Source organism: Chrysochloris asiatica, unplaced genomic scaffold (genome assembly GCF_000296735.1).
Source record: "Chrysochloris asiatica unplaced genomic scaffold, ChrAsi1.0 scaffold00028, whole genome shotgun sequence".
NCBI classification, from domain to species: domain Eukaryota; kingdom Metazoa; phylum Chordata; class Mammalia; order Afrosoricida; family Chrysochloridae; genus Chrysochloris; species Chrysochloris asiatica.
Genome location: NW_006408546.1, coordinates 9,142,265 through 9,162,605, shown reverse-complemented (window position 1 = coordinate 9,162,605; position 20,341 = coordinate 9,142,265). Strand labels below are relative to the sequence as shown.

Below are 20,341 nucleotides of genomic sequence, written 5' to 3'. Positions count from 1 at the left end.
GGCTCTAGCTGGGAGTACAGAGGCTCTAGCTGGGAGTACAGTGTGGCTCTAGCAAGTAACAACATCCTTAATGGGAGTACAGTGGCTCTGTAGGAAAAGCACTGAACTGCAAATTACAAAAACTTCTATATGGGGTTGTTCTGAGTCAGGACCAGCTCCCTGGCACACAACAAACACCTGGCTATATATGAGCGGGTACTTTTCCTTCACCTTTTACTAATTTGAAATCACTTTTCCATTCTTGAGCAGAGGAGAACATTCCCCATACGCCAGTGATTCCAATAGATTCAGAGTCTCTGTGGAGACTCTTCTTCCATCTTCATCTGTCCTTCACTCTCCTGCCTCCACAGCACAGGTCCCACACCTTAATGTCATTGTTTGTGAAAATGTTTCCAAAAAATTGAACACTTACATAATTGCCTCAAAATGAGCTGGGACATATTCTCCCCTCCTCTTTATAATTACAAGCTCAATGTACGACTCATAGTGATAGAATTTCCAAGGAGCAACTGGTGAGTTTGAACTACCGACCTTGCGGTCTAGCGCATATTACAGTGCTACACCAAGACTCCAAAAGATAGATATACAGCTGTTTTATACTCTTGTTTTTGTTTAGCTAATTCGTATCTTTGTAGGAATCCATTCGTTTCATCTGAACTGTTGATTTTATTGCCTAAATGTTCATAGTATTTGAATTTTTTAAATGCGTAGTATAGTATTTGTAAACATTTTACTATTCTGCATGTTATAAAGGGGGAGCGGGTGACTCTATATGATAAGCACTGGACTGTGACCCACAAGGTCTGCAGCTGGAGCCTGCCAGCCATTCCTCCGGAGTAAGATGAGGCTTTCTGTTCCCTCAAAGACTTAAAGCCACAGAAGCCCTATACAGGGTCACTATGAGTCAGAACCAACATGATGACACTTAGCAACAAGAATGTTATAATAATGGCGTACTGGGTTTACAGCCTCAAAAACCTTATACAGGATCACTATGAGTCAGAACCTGCCCTACAGCTCACAACAGCATATGTTATAAAACCCACAGCCTTGTCTTGAAAAGTATAACATTCCATTATTTTTGTTTTACATAGATTCTGATAAGTGATAGAACCTTTTAGTTTTAATACTTAACATTTAAATTAACAATGGAATTTAGATTTTGTAAACAAACTTGGTTTCGATTTTTTTTTTTTCTTTTGCTCATTAAAAATGCTTTGTTGTTGTTAAGTGCCATGCTTTAGGGGCAGATTACTTCTCTGAACCTCAATTGCTTCACTTATAAAAATCAGCCTGTCATTGATTGTCACAGGTTTGTTGTGAAAATTGAATGAGATAAAAGAATGCCTATAACTTTGTTTTTCAGTGCCATTGAGTCAGTTCTGACCTGTAGCGACCCTGTAGAGGGTTTCCAAGGAGTGACATGAGCTTCAGCCACCAACCTTGCAGTTCAAACTGATTTTGCAGTCTAGCGCATTAACTCACAGCACCACACTGGGACTCCCTACAACTTAAAAATAGGATTCTGAGCTACCCATCCTTCCTCTTCCTCATTCACCCATCCTTCCTCTTCCTCATTCAGCTCCAGCTGTTCTGACCTCTGGGCTTACACACTTGGGTTTATATAGCTAACTAGCTCAGGATACTTTTCTCTCTAGTTAGACTAAAATTATATTCCTATTCCCCTTCTCAATTATGCAGAATAGCTATCTTATTTAAAGTTGCATTTCATATTAGGAAAACCCCTGGGGTAGTTAATAGTTTTGGGTAGTGGAGCTTACAATCCATTTCTTGCAACAGATCTAATTACCTTAAATATACACTACAAATATGCACAGTAATGAATACCTTTCTTGAAATGCTGGCTTTTCTGGCCCAGCAAGAGAAAGTAACTGGGAATGAAAAGAATATAACTTTATTTTTATGGAAAATACTGTTGAGGTGTTTTGCCCTTAGCTAGCCCTAGGCAACAGTATACACATAGCTGGTTTGAGCATGCCCTCATTCTGCTGCTGTTCTCCTCAGTGGGCCTTCGGAGTGACACTGTGGGAACTCATGACGCTGGGCCAAACACCATACGTGGACATCGACCCCTTTGAGATGGCAGCATACCTGAAAGACGGCTACCGAATAGCTCAGCCAATCAATTGTCCTGATGAACTGTGAGTTTCACTGAGTATGAAGATCTAGCTTTCATTCCAGCTACTCTATTGGAGGAAAACAATGGGTCTTCGTATTTGTACAGTCTAATTTTTTGAAAATTATGGCTATTTTTGCACACGAATTTGATGATTTGTAGACTTGGTTTTTTTTTGAGAAATACGAAGTCAGGTAACTTACTCATTCTTTCATACATGGGACACTAGGACTTCTTCCATTTTGTAGTTGTAGTGCTTAGTCTAATCTGAGAGATATACATACAGTAAGAAAATTGGAGACTATAGAATGAAGACATGGACTTTTGCTTTTGCCATATTAAGGGTATATTATACCAAAACCCCATGGTCGTCAAGTCAGTTCCAACTCAGCAGCAATTCAGTATAGGATTTCGAGGCTGTAAATTTCTACAGGAGCAGAAATCATCATCTTTCTCCTGTGGAACAGCTGGTGGGTTTGAACTGCTAATCTTGCAAAGTCTGCATCTCAAACCCACCAGCTGCTCAGTGAGAGAAAAAAGGAGGCTCTCTGCTCATTACAAAAGATTTAGAGCCTGGAAATCATACACAACATCACTGAGATGGCAGTGGCTTTGGTTTTGATTTTGGTAAGAATGTATTTCGTTATTAACAAATAAAAGAAAACCTGTCTTACTGTCTGCTCACCTTGCCAATTGGTGTCGACTGATATATAAGAATGATTTTTTTGGGGCTAGTACATGGCTAGTTTGCCCATTTAATGGGGCTGGAGGTATGGGAGTGAAGATGCTATTTAAGAGCAACTGCAAGCACTGTAAGGTGGTCTCAGTTCTAGAACCTCCTAGAGACTTCTGCTTCATGATGAGGTAACCACTTTTACTCTGATTTCACTGAAATCCGGTATTCTTAGAACTTTGAAACAGAAGGCTTCTCTCCTGCCAAGTCATTGGCTCTCAGAATTTAAACACAGGACAGTACAGCTAGCTTCTCATTATTTCGATTACCTGTGTTTTAAGTGTATGCTGGACTATGTTTTGATATAGATCTCATGGAGCATTGAAACCACACATATAATCCATATAACTCTAAGTACCAGCAAATAGCTTGCATTTAGACAGAAAAAATAAATGACCAAAAGATCAGGAGTAATATAATCCTTATTAGCCAAATTTTCTGTTTTTCTCACTCCACAGATTTGCTGTGATGGCCTGTTGCTGGGCCTTAGATCCAGAGGAAAGGCCCAAGTTCCAGCAGCTAGTCCAGTGTCTCACAGAATTCCACGCAGCCCTGGGAGCCTACGTCTGACTCTCCTCTCACAGATTTCCACCAGCAGGAGGAAAATGCCTGTCGGAGGTCATTTGAAGCTTGTCAGGGACACTTCGTATATATCACAATGCCAGCAGAAGCTCACTTGTCTTCCAGAACACCGTGCCTTAGGAATGCTTTAGAATCTGAACTTTTTAATACAGACTTAATGTGGAATATTTTCTAGATATCACTTTTATTAGGTTAAACTGAAAAGGTTTTTTGTAATTTTCTTTTATGGTGTTTTTTTGTTTGTTTGTTTTTGTTTTGCCCAAAAGATTTTAAAACATAGTTATTTTGGACTATGGGAACATTGTTACAAAATAAATAAACAGTTTTCAAAATTGTTTAAACACAGATATTCGAAATAGCTACTTTAGTGCCATCTGCTTTTTATCCTTTTGATTTTTTTTTTTTTTTTTTTAACTTCACCTAGGTAATTGTGGGTGATTCACCTTTAAAGTCTGTTTTTTTTTATTTTGCTTTGTTTTCAAGTTTTTATCAGTACTCCTAGAAATGACTTGTCTCCAAAATACATTACTTTTCTTAAGAAAGGAAAAGCAGCATAAAAAAGACACCTGGTTTGCTGAATACAAGAAAAGGCATAATGGAGGAAGGAAACTTACAGAAAAGTGCAAATTACAATGTTAATACTTATTAGGAATGCGAACTGCTCTTTTATGGAAAACAGCTAATTTTTTGTTTTATATTTTAATCACATGAAGTTTTGGTTTCTTAAATTGGAGGAAGTAGTAGCTGGCTATTTTCCATGATCCAGAAGTGGGTTTGGAGCAAGTCAGTGCTAGCCAATGGTAATTTTATTTATTTTTAATCTCTGGAAAAGGAGATAATACAATTCCAGAAAGGAATTTTTTGTGCTTATCCTCAAGACAGGCTTAAGTATAAAATTTGATTAAAACTTTTGAAAAAGGGTTCGTTTTTATACCAGTTTCAAAAATATTGTTCATAATGAACAATTGTTTGTTATATGTGATAAATCTTTGAACATGCAAAAATTACGTTATTTTATTAGCGTTTCAGTTCGTACTTCAAATCCCCAACAGTTACTGTGAACTCTACTCAGCCTCAGGTTCTAATCAAAACTAGGGGTTGTTGATACAGAAGAAATACTGCACCACAAAGTTTTCTCCTGAGCCATTCATTAAGTGAGGCGAATGCTCAGTATTAGTTGTCTATGGTGGGCTGAATGGGCCTTCAGCATAGGTGGTAGGCCTGCACATGTGCATCTCTGCTCTCATCCTCACACGTGTCTAGAGGATGGACTCAACTCTGTAGATCAGCATCTCATCTGGTCCATGGTCTACCTTGAACATGAATTTTCCATGAAACATTTGTTTTTAATACTCTGGATTTATGAGCTACCAGTCAGGCACTGTTTCGTTCTGCTGTGAATAAGGTCACTATGAGTCCGTACCAACTCCATAGCAACTAACAACAACAGGCCCCTTAAATGACTGGCCAAGCATACACACATTTTGAACAGTTTCTAAATTACAGATGTTTTGTTCATGCTTTGCTTTCTTAGAAGATAGTCACTCAAATGTACTTAACACTTACTGTGTATTAAGTGAGTCCTGGTGTGGTGCTGTGGGTTAATGCACCAGACTGCAAAGCTGTTTGAACTGCAAGGTCGGTGGTTCAAGTTCACCAGTCACTCCTTGGAAACCCTATATAGGGTCGCTGTGGGTTAGAACTGACTCAATGGCACTTAACAACAACAACAAATATATTAAGTGAAGTCCTGGTATGGCGCTGAAGGCTAAGCACTAGATTGCAAGGTGTGTTTGAACCACAATGTCAGGAGTTCGAACTCACTAGCCACTCCTCAGAAACCCTATATAGGGTTGTTGTGACTTAGAATCGACTCAGTGGAATTTAGCAACAATAAGATGGATTAAGCATGTGGAATGAATCAGCTCTAGCCTCCCTTAGTACGTTCAAGGAGTTCTTTTTATGTTCAAGTGAGTGCATTGCTCCTATTCAGTATTGTGTTGGAAGTCTTAGCCAGAGCTAGACGGCAAGATAGGGACATTAAAGGCATCCTAATTGGCAAAGAGGAAGTAAAACTCTTACTTGCAGACAATACGATCCTATACGTAGAAAACCCCAAAGACTCAGGAAAAAAAACCCACTAGAAGTCACTGGAAGATTCAGCAAAATGGCAGGGTATACAATCAACATACAAAAATCAGATAGATTCCTCTATACTAATAATGACAGCACTGAAAAAAATTAGGAAAACAATACCATTTACAATAGCCGCCCAAAGGATGAAATATTTAGGAATAAATGTAACCAGAGACACAAAGGACTTATACAAAGTAAACTACAGAACACTACTACAGTAAACCAAAGTAGACTTACAAAACTGGAAGAATATACCATGCTCTTGGATAGGAAGACTTAACATTGCGAAAATGTTAATACTGCCCAAAGCAATCTACACAAACAGAGCAATCCCAATTCCAACGACATTCTTCAAAGAGACAGAAAAACAATTGTATTGCTTACACCACCGACCTTGCAGTTCAAACGGCTTTGTAGGCTAGTGCATTAACCCTCACAGCGCTACACCACTGTAGTCCTGTAGTAAATTTTTAAGTCAGGGAGTGAGAGACTTCCTGTTTTGTTCTTTTCCTTAAGCAGTGCTTTGCTTATCATAGTTTTCTTTCCTTCCCATTTAAAGTTTGTAATTGTTTTCCATCTCTTTAAAGAATGTCATTGGAATTTGGATAGGGATTGCATTATATGTGTAGATTATTCTAAACGCAATGGAAATCTGTTCAGTTGTTTATCAGATAGGGAGTGATATGATTTAGAATTTAAAAGAAAAATTGTGTCAGCTGTTGTGAAGAATATATAAGGATACAAGTTTGGCAGTGATGAAACCTTAAACTGTTGCAGTAGTCCATGAAAGAAAAGGTGGTAGGGAGGCCAGTGTGGCAGGGCAGTGAAGAAGAGAAGATGTATTTCTAAAAGTAACAAAAGGGACCCATTGCATGTTGGGAAATGGGTGGCAAAGAAGAGAAATGATCAAGGATGACTAGTTGCTTTGAGCATCTAGTTGTATGGCGAAACTAAATACTGAAATGGGACAAAACTAGAAGAAAAAAAGATTTTGCTATGGCAGGGGGAATCAGTAATTTGATATAGACTGTGTATGAGAGGTGTCCTGGTATAGCAACGTCAGTGGTTCAAGCTCACCAGCCACTCCTCAGAAACCCAATACAGGGACAGCTCTCAACAACATATATGAGATGCCAGTCATCCAAGTGGAGATTTGTGATAGGTAGATGTCACTTTGGAGCTCAGGAAAGAGGTCTCAGCTGAGCAGCACCTCTTAAATGGAAGTATATAACGGACTATAGAAGAAGGCCCAGCTATGGTACTGGATGAGCTCAGAGTGTAGACAGAGAAGAGGTCCTGGGACTCCAACATACACTTGTCTAGTGAGGGAAGAAAAACTCATTGTAAAAAAGATCGAAAAGCCACTGGAGTAGGAAAAAGCAGTAGCAGCAAATGGGAAAAATCAGGTGTCATGGAAGAAGAGAGTGTTGCAAGATGAAGAGGTGCTTTCGTGGATTTTGATGATGAGATAACTAACAGGGTAGTGAGGACTGGAGGAAGTTGAAGCATGGGTAAACCCTATTATAGTCAGTGCTGCAGAAATTGAAACTGGAGTTGCATCTAAAGTCTGAAGAAGTTTCTTTGGGGTAGAGGTAGGACAGGGAAGGGTACTATTTTTGTTTTCCAGAGGAAAGATACAGTAGCAGAAAATGTTTCACAGACTGATAGGAATGATCCAGTAGAGGGTGAGAAAAATTCTTTAGGGTAAAGGAAACTCTTCTGTGTCATTTTTACCACAAGCATGAAAGCATCTCTGCTCTAACCCTAAGTACCTTTGGTTCAAATATGGTCATGTTTTTATTGGAGGAGAAGAGCAAGGGGGAGAGAGATGGTGTACCAAACTTTAGATGTTCACAGTCTGCAAAAACCTGTTTTTGTTGAGTTGGCCTCTCTAGGACTTCAACCCCTGTTCCTAGCTCCTGGCCATCACCTTCTCTTGCTGGATTGCCTCCTCAGTAGGTACTCCGCTGGCCTCCAGTTTGGGCCCTACTCATTTATCTTCAAGCTGCTGCCAGAAAAATGCTTCCTAAACTTCAACTCCTGCCCCCTGCTTAAAACACTTTAGAGTCCAGAATTTCCAAGTGCACAAAGTCACCAGGCATTGCTCCAGTTGGACCTACTGCCTGTTTCTTTCCCACTCTACCTTATATATAAGGCGCTCTGGTTGCACAGTGGTTACACTTCGAGCTGCCAACCTCATGGTCAGCAGTTAGAAACTACCAGCGGTTCCACGGGAGAAAGATGAGGCGTTCTGTTCCCCCAAAGACTTACAGCCTCGGAAACCCTGTGCAGGGTCACTATGAGTTGGAATTGACTCCACAGTACTTAACAACAACAACCACCTTACATATGGAGTCCTGGGGTGTGGTGCTATAGGATAGGCACTGGATTGCTAACTATAAGGTTGGTAGTTCAAACCCACCAGCCACTGCCTGGAAACCCTATACAGGGTCTCAGTTGAGTCTGAATGATGGCACTTTTCTGAGCACATAGTAGCACTTCCTGTGTCTTTGACTTTTCATATGCTGTTCTTCCTCTTAGAATGACGTGTTCTACTCCATTTTGCCTGGTTGTCCAGAGAAATCCTCTAACACTCTCTCCTCTTTCTCTTCCCCCGCACCACACACTTTGTAGTTGTACTTCAGCCTTGTTCCCTGGGTGAACACTTTGAGGTAAGGCAATACAAAAACAAATACAAAACTTAGAAACAATGATAGATAATTGGAAAACATGGCCCAGTGATAGAAACGCCACTAAAGATTGCATGATAGAAAGTCGCAAGACCAGCAACTCATTCACTACAAATACCTTTCTTTTTAACAACAAAAACTGTGACTATACCACTCATCTGTCAGTTTGTTTTAATGTGGTGACTTTTATGTTGCATTACTCAAATCTGCACAACACCTCTTTAATGTGTTCCATAGCAAAGATGTCAATTTGAGGACTGAATAAGGAAGACCATAGTAAAATTGATGCATTTGGATTATGGTGTTAAAGGAGAGTATTAAAAGTACTGTAGACTACCAAAAGAACAAATTAGTTTGTGTTGGAGGAAGTACAACCAGAATACTCCTTGGAAATCAGAAAGGCCAGACTTTGTCTCTCATACTTCAGGAGGGACCAGTCCCTGAAGAAGGACATCATGTTTGGTAAAGTGGATGGTCAAAGAAGAAAAGGAAGCCCTCCAACGAGAGGTGTTCACACAGTGACAGTATCAATGGGCTCAAGCTAACAACAACTGTGAAGTTGGCACAGGACAGTGTTGTGCACAAGGTTGCTGCGAGTCAGTACTGACCTGATGGCACCTCTCAAACAACAGTAACAATAACTGTACATCTGTGAGAAAAGATCACGGAGAAGTGCAACATCATCAGAACAAGGTCAAGGGCCAACCGTAGAACAAACCTTCAATTTTTTGTATGCAAGGTCAAGTTGAAGCTGGAGAAAATTAAAAATCCACACAAGCCAAAGTTTGACCTTGTGTATATCTCATCTGAATTTAGAGACCCAACTCAAAAAATATTTTCACCAAGCACATTAGACTGTAAGAAAGTAAAAGGTCAATAAAAACACAGAAAAGGAAAAAAAAGACCAAAATGGATGCCAGAAGAAATTTTGAAATTTGCTCTTGAACAGAGAGTAGCTAAAACAAATGAAAGCTGAACAAACTATTTCAAAGGGCTACTCAAGAAGGCAAAGAATTATAATGAAATATACAAGGCCTTGAGTTAGACCACAAAGGGAAGAACTCAGCATTTTTCAAGCTGAAAGAAATTAAGAAAAAATTTAGCCTCAAATTGCAGTATTTAAGCATTCTCTGGGCAAAAATCCACTACTCATTTGTCAGTTTTTCATACTGTGGGGGCTTGTGTGTTGCTGTGATGCTGAAAAGATAACCACTAAAAGCTTTATGAAAAGCAGCCAAGCATTGTCAGACACAGTGACAGAAGATGAGCCCCTCAGGTTGGAAGACACTCAAAATAATGACACAGGAAGAACTGCCTCCTCAAAGTAGTTGTTAAATGACTTCAAGTTAGTTCCAACTTACAGGGATTTTGAGCAAGTGGTGGGTTTGAACCACAAACTGTAGTTACCAGTCCAGTGCTTGTCCCGTAGAGTTGAGTGTAGTGATGTGGATGGAGCTAACATATTAACACCTTCATTTGCTGATGACTTGCAAGTCAAAATGAGAAAAAAAAGCTGCAAACATCCATTTATAATCAAAATGTGGAATTAAGTATGAATGTAGGAAAACTGAAGTCATAAAAAATAAGGCAGAATGCATAAACATTGATTGCTAGGCACTGCTGAGCTGAAACGGACAGATAGTGGCCGGTAATTGGAAAATTACATGGTTTCCTATGCTGTGAATGACAGAGTGCAATGGCATCGTGTTCATTTCCAAAAAGCATTTCAAGGTCTGTCTTGTACAGTGCTGTCTGTGATAGAATAATATCCATACACTTATCAGGAAGATCCATTAATACCACTATTATTCAAATTTATACAATAACCACTAAAACCAATGATTATGAAATTGAACAGTTTTACCAACTTCAGTCTGAAATTAAACATAAAAATGCATTCATAACTGGAATGCAAACTTTGGAAACCAAGAGGAAGGATCAATCAGTATTTGGGAAATAGAAATGAAGCCAGAGATTAGTGATAGAATTTTTCATGACTAACAACTTATTTACTGCAAACACCTTTTTTCAACAAACTAAATGGCAACTATACATGTGGACCACTCATCAGATGGAATATACAGGAATCCAATTGAACTTTACTTGTGCAGTAGTTCCATGTCATCCACCAAAACAAGGCCAGGGACTAACTATGGAGTAGACCATCAATTGCTCATATACAAGTTCAAGCTGAAGTAGAAAAACTTAAACAAGTCTATAAGAGACAAAATATGATCTCGAGTATATCCCACCTGAATTAAAGATCATCTCAGTAACAGATTTGACGCATTAGGCACTGATGACCAAAGGCCAGAAGAGTTATAGGGTAACATCAAAAACATCATACAGGACAAAAGTGAAAGACAAGGCCAAAATGAAATGTCACAAGAGACTGAGACTTGCTCTTGAACGTATAAGAAGCTAAAACAACTGGAAGAAATGAGAAAATAAAAGCTGAACAGAAAATTTCAAAGGACTTTTTTTTTTTTTTCTTAAGGTTTTTATTGCGGATTGAGTGAAAGTTTACAGGGCAGATCATCAGTTATGTATTCAACAAATTATACACTCCTAAATATGCCCTAGCGTAGTGGTTACGAATTGGGCTGCGAACCTTAAGGTCAGCGGTTTGAAACTACCAACCGCTCTGCGGGAGAAAGATGAGGCTTTCTACTCCCGTAAAGATTTACACCCTTGGAAACCCTGTACAGGGTCGCTATGGGTCGGAACCGACTCGACGGCACTTAACAACAACAAATATGCCCAAAAAATCTAAGGCCATCTTGAAAATGAAATATGCAATGAGTTAGAAAAGGAAAGAATACACTCACACTCGGCAGTTATCAAGCAGAAAGGACTGAATTCAGCCTTCGGCTTGCAATACTGAAGAATTCTATCTGCAACACTGAAGGATTCTATCTGCAAGGTATGCAGGAAATAACTAAAGAAGACAGGAATACTCAGAGTTACTGTACCAAAAAGAATCAGTAGATGTTCAACCATTTCAAGAAGTACCATATGATCAAGAATTGATGATACTGAAAGAAAAAGTCAAAGCTGCACTGAAGGCATTGACCAAAAACAAGGCTCCAGGAAGTGATGGACTACCATTTGAAAAGTTTCAATAAACTCATGCAGTGTTGGAGGCGTTCACTCTTAAATATGCCAAGAAATGTGGCCAATTGATTGGAAGAAATCTGTATTTGTGCCCATATGAAAGAAAGGTGACCCAACAGAATGGGGGAATAAGCTCTATCATTGATACCACATGCAAGTAAAATTTTGCTAGAGATAAATTTTTAAATGTTTGCAGCAGTACACAGACAGGTAGCTGCCAGAAATTCAAGCCAGATTCAGAAGACATAGAATGAGGGACACTGTTGACATCAGATAGATCTTGACTAAAAACAAGAAAATACCAGAAAAATATTTACTTGTACTTTATTGACTATGAAATGGCTTTTGATTTTGTGGATCATGACAAACTACGGATAACATTTTGAAGAACACCTAAATGTGATCATCAGGAACCTTTACATGGACCAAGAGGTAGCCATTAAAACAAAGTAGGGGACACTGAATGGTTTAAAATCGGAAAATGTGTGCACAGGGTTGTATTCTTTTACCATGCTTATTCAATCTGTATGCTGAGCAAACAATCCAAGAAGCTGAATTATATGAAAAAGAATGTGGCATCAGGATTGGAGAAAACTCACTAAAAATCCACAATTTATAGATGATACAGCTATGCTAGAAGCAAAGATAACTTACAATACTTACTGATGAAGATCACAGACTACAGCCTTAGTATAGCTTGCATCTCATTGTAAAGTAAATGAAAATCCTCCCAAATGGACCAATAGCATCACAATAAACAGAAAAGCTAAACATTGTCAAAATACTTCATTTTGCTTGAATTCACAATCAACACTGATGGAAGGAAGAAGCTGTCAAGAATTCAAACCATATATTGCATTAGGCAACTCTACAAAGCTGTTGAAGAATTGATGCATTTGAATTATGGTCTTGGAGGAGAATTTTTAAACTATCCTGGACTGCCGGACAAACCAACGAATTCTGTTTTAGAATAAGTAGAGCCAGAATGCTTCTTAGAATCACAGATGGCAAAACTTCTTTAATATATTTGACATGTTGTCAGGTGGGACCAGTCCCTGGAAAAGGACAACATGCTTGGAAATGGGGGTGTCAGCAACAAACAGGAAGACACCCAATCATATGGATTGACACACTAGCACCATGAGTAGGAACCTACTTAATGGCACCTAACAACAACATGGGCAAAATACTGATCAATGCCGGAAACATCAAGAGAAGATGGAAATAATACAAAGAATCACCCTTCCAAAAAGCATTGGTCATTGTCCAAAAAGAAGTAGTCATTGTTCAACCATTTTGGTGACGTAGCTTATTATCAAGAATCAGTGGTATTCGAAGAAGCAATCCATGCTGTACTAAAGGCATTGGTGCAAAATAGTGCTCCCCAAAATTGAGCAAATACCAACTGAAAGTTTTCATACCTGCACAGGTGTGCCTTAACTGTTGTCTCTTCACCAGAAGGTGCAATGTCTCAATAAACCTGTATAGGGTTTTATGTTGCCTCTTCAGGAGGAGGATTTACTAATTAGAGTAGCCACAGACACTCCAATAAACCCAAACCAAGTCCGCTGCCATCTAGTCTGTTCTAATCCATAGTGACCCAATGTAGGACTTTTCAGGCTATTATCTTTACAAAAGCAGACAGCCTCATCTTTCTCCCAAGGACAGAGTGGTAGGTTTGACCTATTGACCTTTCGGTTAAGAGTCCAACAACTAACTCACAGCACCACCAAGTCTCCTTAACATTTGAATGATGTTGTTAAGTGCTGTTGAGTCTGTTCCAACTCATAATGATTCTGTACAGGGTTTCTGAGGAGCAGCTGGTGGGTTTGAACTGCCACCTTGAGGTTCAAACTTACCTATTTAATATATGAGGTGGCTTCAAACACTTTGTGGAAAGTGGAATCTTTCCATGTACTTCTTGAAGCCCCCTAGTGTATCATTTGAATGAGTAAAAGTTGATTTTATTTCATCTGTGGGCAGTTTGGAACATCGTGTTCAAGGCAAAAAAAATAGGAAGAATACTCAAGAGAGGGACAACTGCATTCAGAACTTAGACTTTGTTTTGTAAGTGACAAAGATTCAGTAAAGGCCTTTCTGATGTGACATTTCTTTTCACAAGGCTAGTGGCAGGTCCCTACAGCTTTCTACAACCAGGCAGTGTGCTAATCACTTCATAAGCATTATCTCATTTCTTCCTCCCAACAATGAAGTGTAAGGTTACCATCACATTTTGCATGTGAGGAAATGGAGGTTGAGCTAGATTACACTGGTAATAGTAAATCATTGTGCTGTTGAGATTTAATCTGGGGTGTCTGACCAGAGCATAGGAATGATCTCTATACCATAGGTTTGTTTTTAGTGCCATAGAGTCGGTTCTGACTCATCGATCCTGTATACGGTTTCTGAGGAGTGGCTGATTCGTTTCAACTGATGACCCTGTGGTCCAGTGCTTATCCTACAGTGCCACACCAGGATATAGCATAGGGTTTGACGGAAAGATCGTGGGGGTGGGCAGTGAGAGGAAAGGATACCACTTGGCTATCTCACATATTTTTTGACACTAGAGACTGTATTGTTGATATTGGATAGGGGCATCGTAAGAGTTTGGAGCCTTTACTGAGGGGAATGGGAAAGGGAATTGATCAAGAATAAAGTGGAGCTTGGGTGACAAGGACTAGATTGTGGTGGTCTACTGAGTAGTTATGGAATTTTCTCCATGAAGTTGGCTATAGTAGGATCTGGTCACACTGTGGTGATGCTCTTGACTAATGACAAAAAGATCAGTGGTTGGAACCCACCAGCCACTCAGCAGAAGGAAGATGAAAGAGTCTGTTATAGTCTTGGGAAACCTATGGAATGTTCTGTTCTGTTTTATATGGTTGCCGCGAGTCAGAATCAATTCAATGGCACACAACAACAGAATCTACTGTAACAAAGAGTTTGTTAAAGAAGATATATCTCTCAGGCATTAAAATCCAAAGGAAGGAGGCTGACCCAAGCTGGTGGGGTGGCTCATCTGCCAGAATCATGTGGAGTCACAGGTCCCTTCCATTTTGTTCTGCTATCCACAAGACAGTGCTAATGTAAGTAGCATGGCCAAAGCTGCCCTCCACCTCATCAGCACTCCAGCTGCTAGAATGCAGTAAGAACGAAAGTGGTAAGACATTTCCTTTTGCACAAATGACAAGAGTTTGTGCACATCATTTCTGTTCAACACTGGCAAGAACTTAGGCATTTAGCTACATGAAAGAGTGGGTGTAGCTTGGCATCCATGTTTCTAACTAAAACTTTATTGCTATGCAATCGACTAGCAATCTACCACAGAAGAGAAGGCTAAATGTTGAATTGATCAAGGAGTGGCATTTTCCTTTAGGAGCGAGAGTAGCAGTACAAGAGAGGTTACGGAGTGGGTGAGAGTTCACAGTGGTCAGCCAGGAGTGCCTACTGTGTCTGTAGAAAATAGAGGGATAGAAAACCTAGCAGGCTTGCATCTAGTAGGTTGTAGGACAAAGAGAAAAAGCAGCTGGAATATGAGTTGGTGGTTGTGCTGACATCTGGAGACCAGAGGTGGCTTCCTTCTAGGAAACAACATGACCTCTGGTGGAGCCAGTGGCTAGGGAGGCTGCCATGGTGAGGTGGAGGTTTCTCTAGTGGAAGCAGTCACAGAACATTTGATGTTCCCTACACAGTGCTCAGACTTCGTCTTAGCACACACCACCACCTTTCCCTATCTGGTCCCTGACTACTGACAGCCACCTTCCTCTCTACTGGTAATATGGAAGGAATCAGCCATTGTTACACACACACAGACACCTCACTGAACTTTCACAGGTGTTCTTTCTGCTTCCTATAATGCCACACTTCCTATCAATCTAGCTAATTCCTTGCCTGCCCAAACCTACTAACATACCGTCTCTTCCAAGCTCTGGGCCCTAGCCTCTTGAAAGTCCTCTTGTTTGTTTCTGTCTAGTTTCTTCCACAGCTTTTTCATAGGTTGTCATTTAAGCTTGCTTGCATAGGCCAGTTTTGGTCTTACGAATTCACTATGTATAGTTTCCGTTTCTGCTGCTAACTGCAAGTTTCTTTGCTATTTTCATATCAAATACCCTAGAGAAGCAATCTGATGGACCCAGCTCATCTCTTCTCTTCACACTTGATAATTGTCTGTTAGCTACCACCAGCTGGGGAGGTCAGGTCTGGTTATAAGCTCTGGTTAGGTCTTGTGCAAGAGAATAGAAAGGGCAGAATCAGACTCTCCTTGCTATGTTCAGGTTGTGACCCAGTGGGCCCCAAGGCAGGGAAAATACAACCCCATCATTGTTTTATCTTCCTGCCAGAACTTGAGTACTGAGTTTTTAAGGAGATGCAAGTGGCTGTTTCTCCTTGTCACCTAACAGTAGGTTTATAATCATCTGGTTGAAAATTTTATCATTGATCTGCTCATTCAACTAGAACAAGTAGGAAGTTAGGCCGAGCCCCAGGAATGGAAAGGTGAAGACCATCTCTGTCTCCAGAATTTGCGGTGAAGGTGGGGTGGGGGTGGAGGGAAGATTTGGGAAACACAACCAGTCAATCATGGCCAAGGCAGAATATCCAATAAGCAAAGTCAAGTCTGTCCTTATCAGAATTCTAAATTTGCAGAGTTGTAACAGGGGGCTTTGGGGTTCAGAAGACACAGATGCCAGCCACACCTAGAAGCAGAATCTTTGATGTGGTAAAAAATATGAAATTGTTTATTACAGATTAGTAAGTAAGCACCAATAAACCTGTGCTTACTTTGCTTATTGGGTAGTCCAACACTGGCCATGGTACAGTGTTTGGAAAAGAGAGGTTCTGAAGCTATAGTTCCAGCCCTGGAGAGTCTTCCCCAAGACCTTAGTAAACACACAGAGCTTGAGAACTTGAGGTAGGCCTCGCAACATCTCCAGAGAAACAAGGTGATCCTGATCTAAGGACGAGCTGTTTGAGCCACGTTCTATGGGATGGGGCTGCTGTTAAAGGGGTGTGTTGGGAGGGGGGTGGTTTCTGGGCATGCAAAACTATTTGTTTATATGAGGGGTCATCATTTCTGTCCTTGACTTTGCTTTTCAGTTGGCCCCAATGGTGTGAGAGATGAAACCTCAATCTTCCCAAATCCATGTAATCCCAGTGACTCAGAGCACCCCATTCCCTAGGCTGTATCTGCAGCTTTGTACAAACCCCTAAGCTGAACCTCATCCGGGAGTAAGGAAATCACTGGCAGCCTTCTGCCCGCCCTCCTCCTGTTTTTATTGAAACATCTATTTGCAATATCCAGTCCTTTCTTGGAAAAAAATACTCCATTTCCCAGAGGTAAAATGAAACAATTGTCTGTCTTGTGGAAAACTGCATTATATTAGGTCAAAGGGGATTTCTCGTCTCAGAATGCTGAGGGGGTCTGGCCAGTCTCCACTCTGGTCCCAGATTGCCACAGTTACTCTCAGGGCATGCACTGGAGACAAGCTGGGGCCAGTGCTGGGGTGGTCCTACCAGACTGGACCTCCCATAGTCTCCCTAGAGCTGGATTTAGAGACTTTGGCTCTGAATCTCTCAGGGAAGTTCCCAGCAGAGACTGGGCATGAGGTGTGGCCCCTCTCACACTCCCATCCAGTCAATCAGATGGCCCAGCTCAAGAATACAGACATCCAATTTCCTGAGACTTCCAGGCTTGGAGAAAACACATTCCAGGGTGTCACATGCTCACCTAGCACACATCAGCCTCAGAAGTCGCCTGCTCAGATGATTCAGGGCCTTGGGTGTGAAAGACCAGCAGCCTTCCTTCTCTTTCTCTCTCTCCTTCCCATACAGAATCCACTACTAACATATATGTGTCCCTGCATCCCCCACTTCTCTTCACTCTACCAATCCCCTCTTGCCTGGACAACTCTAGCCCCTTCATCATTCTAGTCCCTCCCAACACCCCTTACAATGACCTGAGTCAGCCTGTGGTAGAATCCAATTGATCAAGGGCCTGTCTGTTCCTCAGAGTGACCGAAAGTATGGCACAGCATCATTCTCCAGAACTGGAAACCCCACTGGCGTGGGCAGGGATTCCCAAGGGAATTGCACAGGAAACTGTAGGCAAGGGAAGGAAGCAAGCCAAGGCTGGGAAGGTTAGACTAGACATAAAGAAGCAGGCAAAGTATTCCCAGAAAAGCAGTCCAACATTTGTGGGATGGTCAACTGTAAGCTACAAGGTTCCCAGAATTCAGAGAAAAGGAGGACTTGTCCCAGCATAGCTCCACATCACTTTCTGGGCAGAAGCCTGGGCCTGTGGCCCTCTCATAAGCTCAGTTGTTCCTCACTTGTCCAAGTTGACTGTGCTGTCGTCTGTTTAATTATCCCACAGACTCATTGTCAGCGTCACCGCTCCTTCCTTCCTCCCAACCTGCCCTGTACGTCTCATCTCTCTCGCTCCCCCACCTTTTTACAGAATCAAAGCCTTTCTTCAAATTTAGAATTCCTGGCAGAGACAGATTTAGCTTGATGACTGGATATTCCGCCCTTGGCCAAGACTGGTTATGCACCCCAATCTACCCCGTAAGCGCCTCTTCTGATGCCCCCCTCTTAGCTCTCCCTTATTCTAACATAATTAGTGGTTAGCTCCCATTCTCTAGAACATTATCCTACTGGGAGTCTTCTCTACATCTCCCTGTCTCTTTTCCTTTCATCTTCATGTGAGAGGATATGCCTTCTCTCCACTCTCTACTCCATGGCCCCTTACCTGGAAGAGTCGGGGGTTGCCAACCACCCTTCATCTCTCCCTTGGTTTATTCAAGGTGTCAGCTCACCCGGACTCAGGACCAGTGTCCCTACTTCCTAAGACTGCTCCCTCTGCAAGCTTCAAGACCCCCATGACCACCAAAAGCATTCTGCTTAAAATCTTGTCTTTTCCCAACATTCCTTTCCGGGGTCTTTTCTTCCTCTCAAGCTCTACACAACTTCCTTCTCTCTCTCAATTCCCCAAATGTCTGAGTTACAACGGTCCCTGTCACAGTCCTCTTCTTTTTTCCCCTTGCACATCTTGTCCCTCAGTGACTGATCTCTGATCAAATACCTGCACCGTGCCTGGTATCCTCATACCAGGCCCCTCCAGGCCTCTTGGATATCTGTTTCTGGACATGTCCAACTGGGTGTCACTCACACAACCATCTCACCCCCAATGTGGCCAATCCTCAACTCATCCTCCTCCTTCCCTATCAAGCCCCTTCTCCCCCCCCCCCCAGGGCCAAGGCAGGAGCTCCCTTCACTCCTTCTCTGTGGTTCTTTCTGAGTCACCTGAACACAACTTTAGTTTTTCACCTCACCCACACTCTCTTGGGAGTGTGTACTGTGTGCAGGGTCAGTACTGGGGCCTCCTTCCCCTCTGTTGTTTCCCCCCATACTTTGACAAGAACATCCTGTTTTGGGCCTTCTGCCCCATGTCCTTCCCAGGACTATGTTGGCTGCCAGCAATTACCTTCTTTTTCCTTTTTTGACAATCACTCAAGCGTTTATTTCAAACATTCTGAAGACTTGTCATGAGAAATGTTTCCCTCCAACAAGTATGAATGTGTGGAATTGTGTGGATGTCAAAGATAAATGTACTTTTGGGTCTGGTTCATGGGGGCTTGACGTATTTATTCCTCCATTACACCGTAAGCTCCCCCAGCACAGAAAGGACTACTCCATCCCCCTCCCTGCAACTCGCTCTGGCAGTCAGAGTTATTGAATAGAATGATTTCTTGGAGAGAGGACGTTAAATTTCCCGACCACAAAAAGGTAATCCTACCACTTCTCACTGAAAAACATACACACATGGGACTCATTATTCTAATAGTTCTTACTGGCAGAAAACAGAGTGTATTGAAAAGACTTAGAGAATTGTATACCAGAGACTTGGATGGCTTCTAGGACACACTCCTAACATGAAGAGAGAGGAAAGGAGAGAGTGAAGAGTAGTGTAGGGGACAGGGAAGAAAAAGACGTAATCCATAATGTGCCTCTGTGGGATGAGAGGACCACATGTGAGGAGCACTAATGTGACTGACTCCCACTGATGGTGTCTTTCCCACAGTGTGACTCCCGGCATGGATAGTGTCTGGCTCTTGATGTTCATTTATTCACTCAGCCTACTCTTTCTGTGCACATGATCCATCCAGAGTTGCCAGAGCTCTTCTTCAAGTAGAGGTGACAACTTTCCCAGCTCCTCAGACCTCCAAAACTCAAAGCTGAGACTACAGGGCAAGTGCTTGGGTGGGGCTGCCAATGGTGGCCGTGAGCCACTGAGGAAGTGACTCAGGAACTAGATAGAAATTCTTGCTTTAATTCACCAACACAAACATCATCTAGAACATCATTCTAAAGAGTTGACACTATTGGCTGGCCCACCAAGAAAGGGGGGGTGTACCCCAACTGCCAAGGAGACTATGACAAAAGACCTTCCCTAACCCACTGCAATTAGAAAGTGCACAGTATCATTGTTACAAGCATACTTTATATCATCTAAAATATAGGACACAAGGAAATGGCCTTGTTGACATTGATTTGAAGTTCCAAAGAAAATATAATTTTATATCAAGGGTGCTTGCCACAGTAAACATTTTATTAACTTTCTGTTGTCTGGGATAAAATATTAACCAATGAAAAAGGACCAAAGTTTGCTGTGGGGTTAATTAAACCCTAAACATAAGCCATCACTCTATCAGTTTGCCATACTGTGGTGGCTTGCATGTCGCTGTGATACAGATAGGTTGATAGGGACAGGCATCTTAGACATTGGCTACCTAAAGTGAGCGGGCAATAAAGGCACAAAGTGACTGGCTTACAAGTTTTCAAGAGGGAGTTTAATAGTGTGCACGGGAAGATAGAGTCCCCACTGAATAGTTTTCATCTTGTCTAGACAGGTCTAGTAAAAAGAGATGAGGATATGATTCTTATGATTCAATA

General features: G+C 41.4%; 1 protein-coding gene across 1 annotated transcript in view; it reads left to right on the top strand.

The window, feature by feature from the left end:
• RYK (receptor-like tyrosine kinase) overlaps nt 1-3,672 on the top strand; it is a 143,864-nt gene extending 140,192 nt beyond the window's left edge. Inside the window, exons 14-15 of the mRNA XM_006840037.1 lie at nt 2,026-2,162; nt 3,329-3,672. Of these exons, the coding sequence (XP_006840100.1) occupies nt 2,026-2,162; nt 3,329-3,440 (249 nt within the window). The 3' untranslated portion in view covers nt 3,441-3,672. The remainder of the gene's footprint in view (nt 1-2,025; nt 2,163-3,328) is intronic.
• Nucleotides 3,673-20,341: the final 16,669 nt, after the last annotated feature.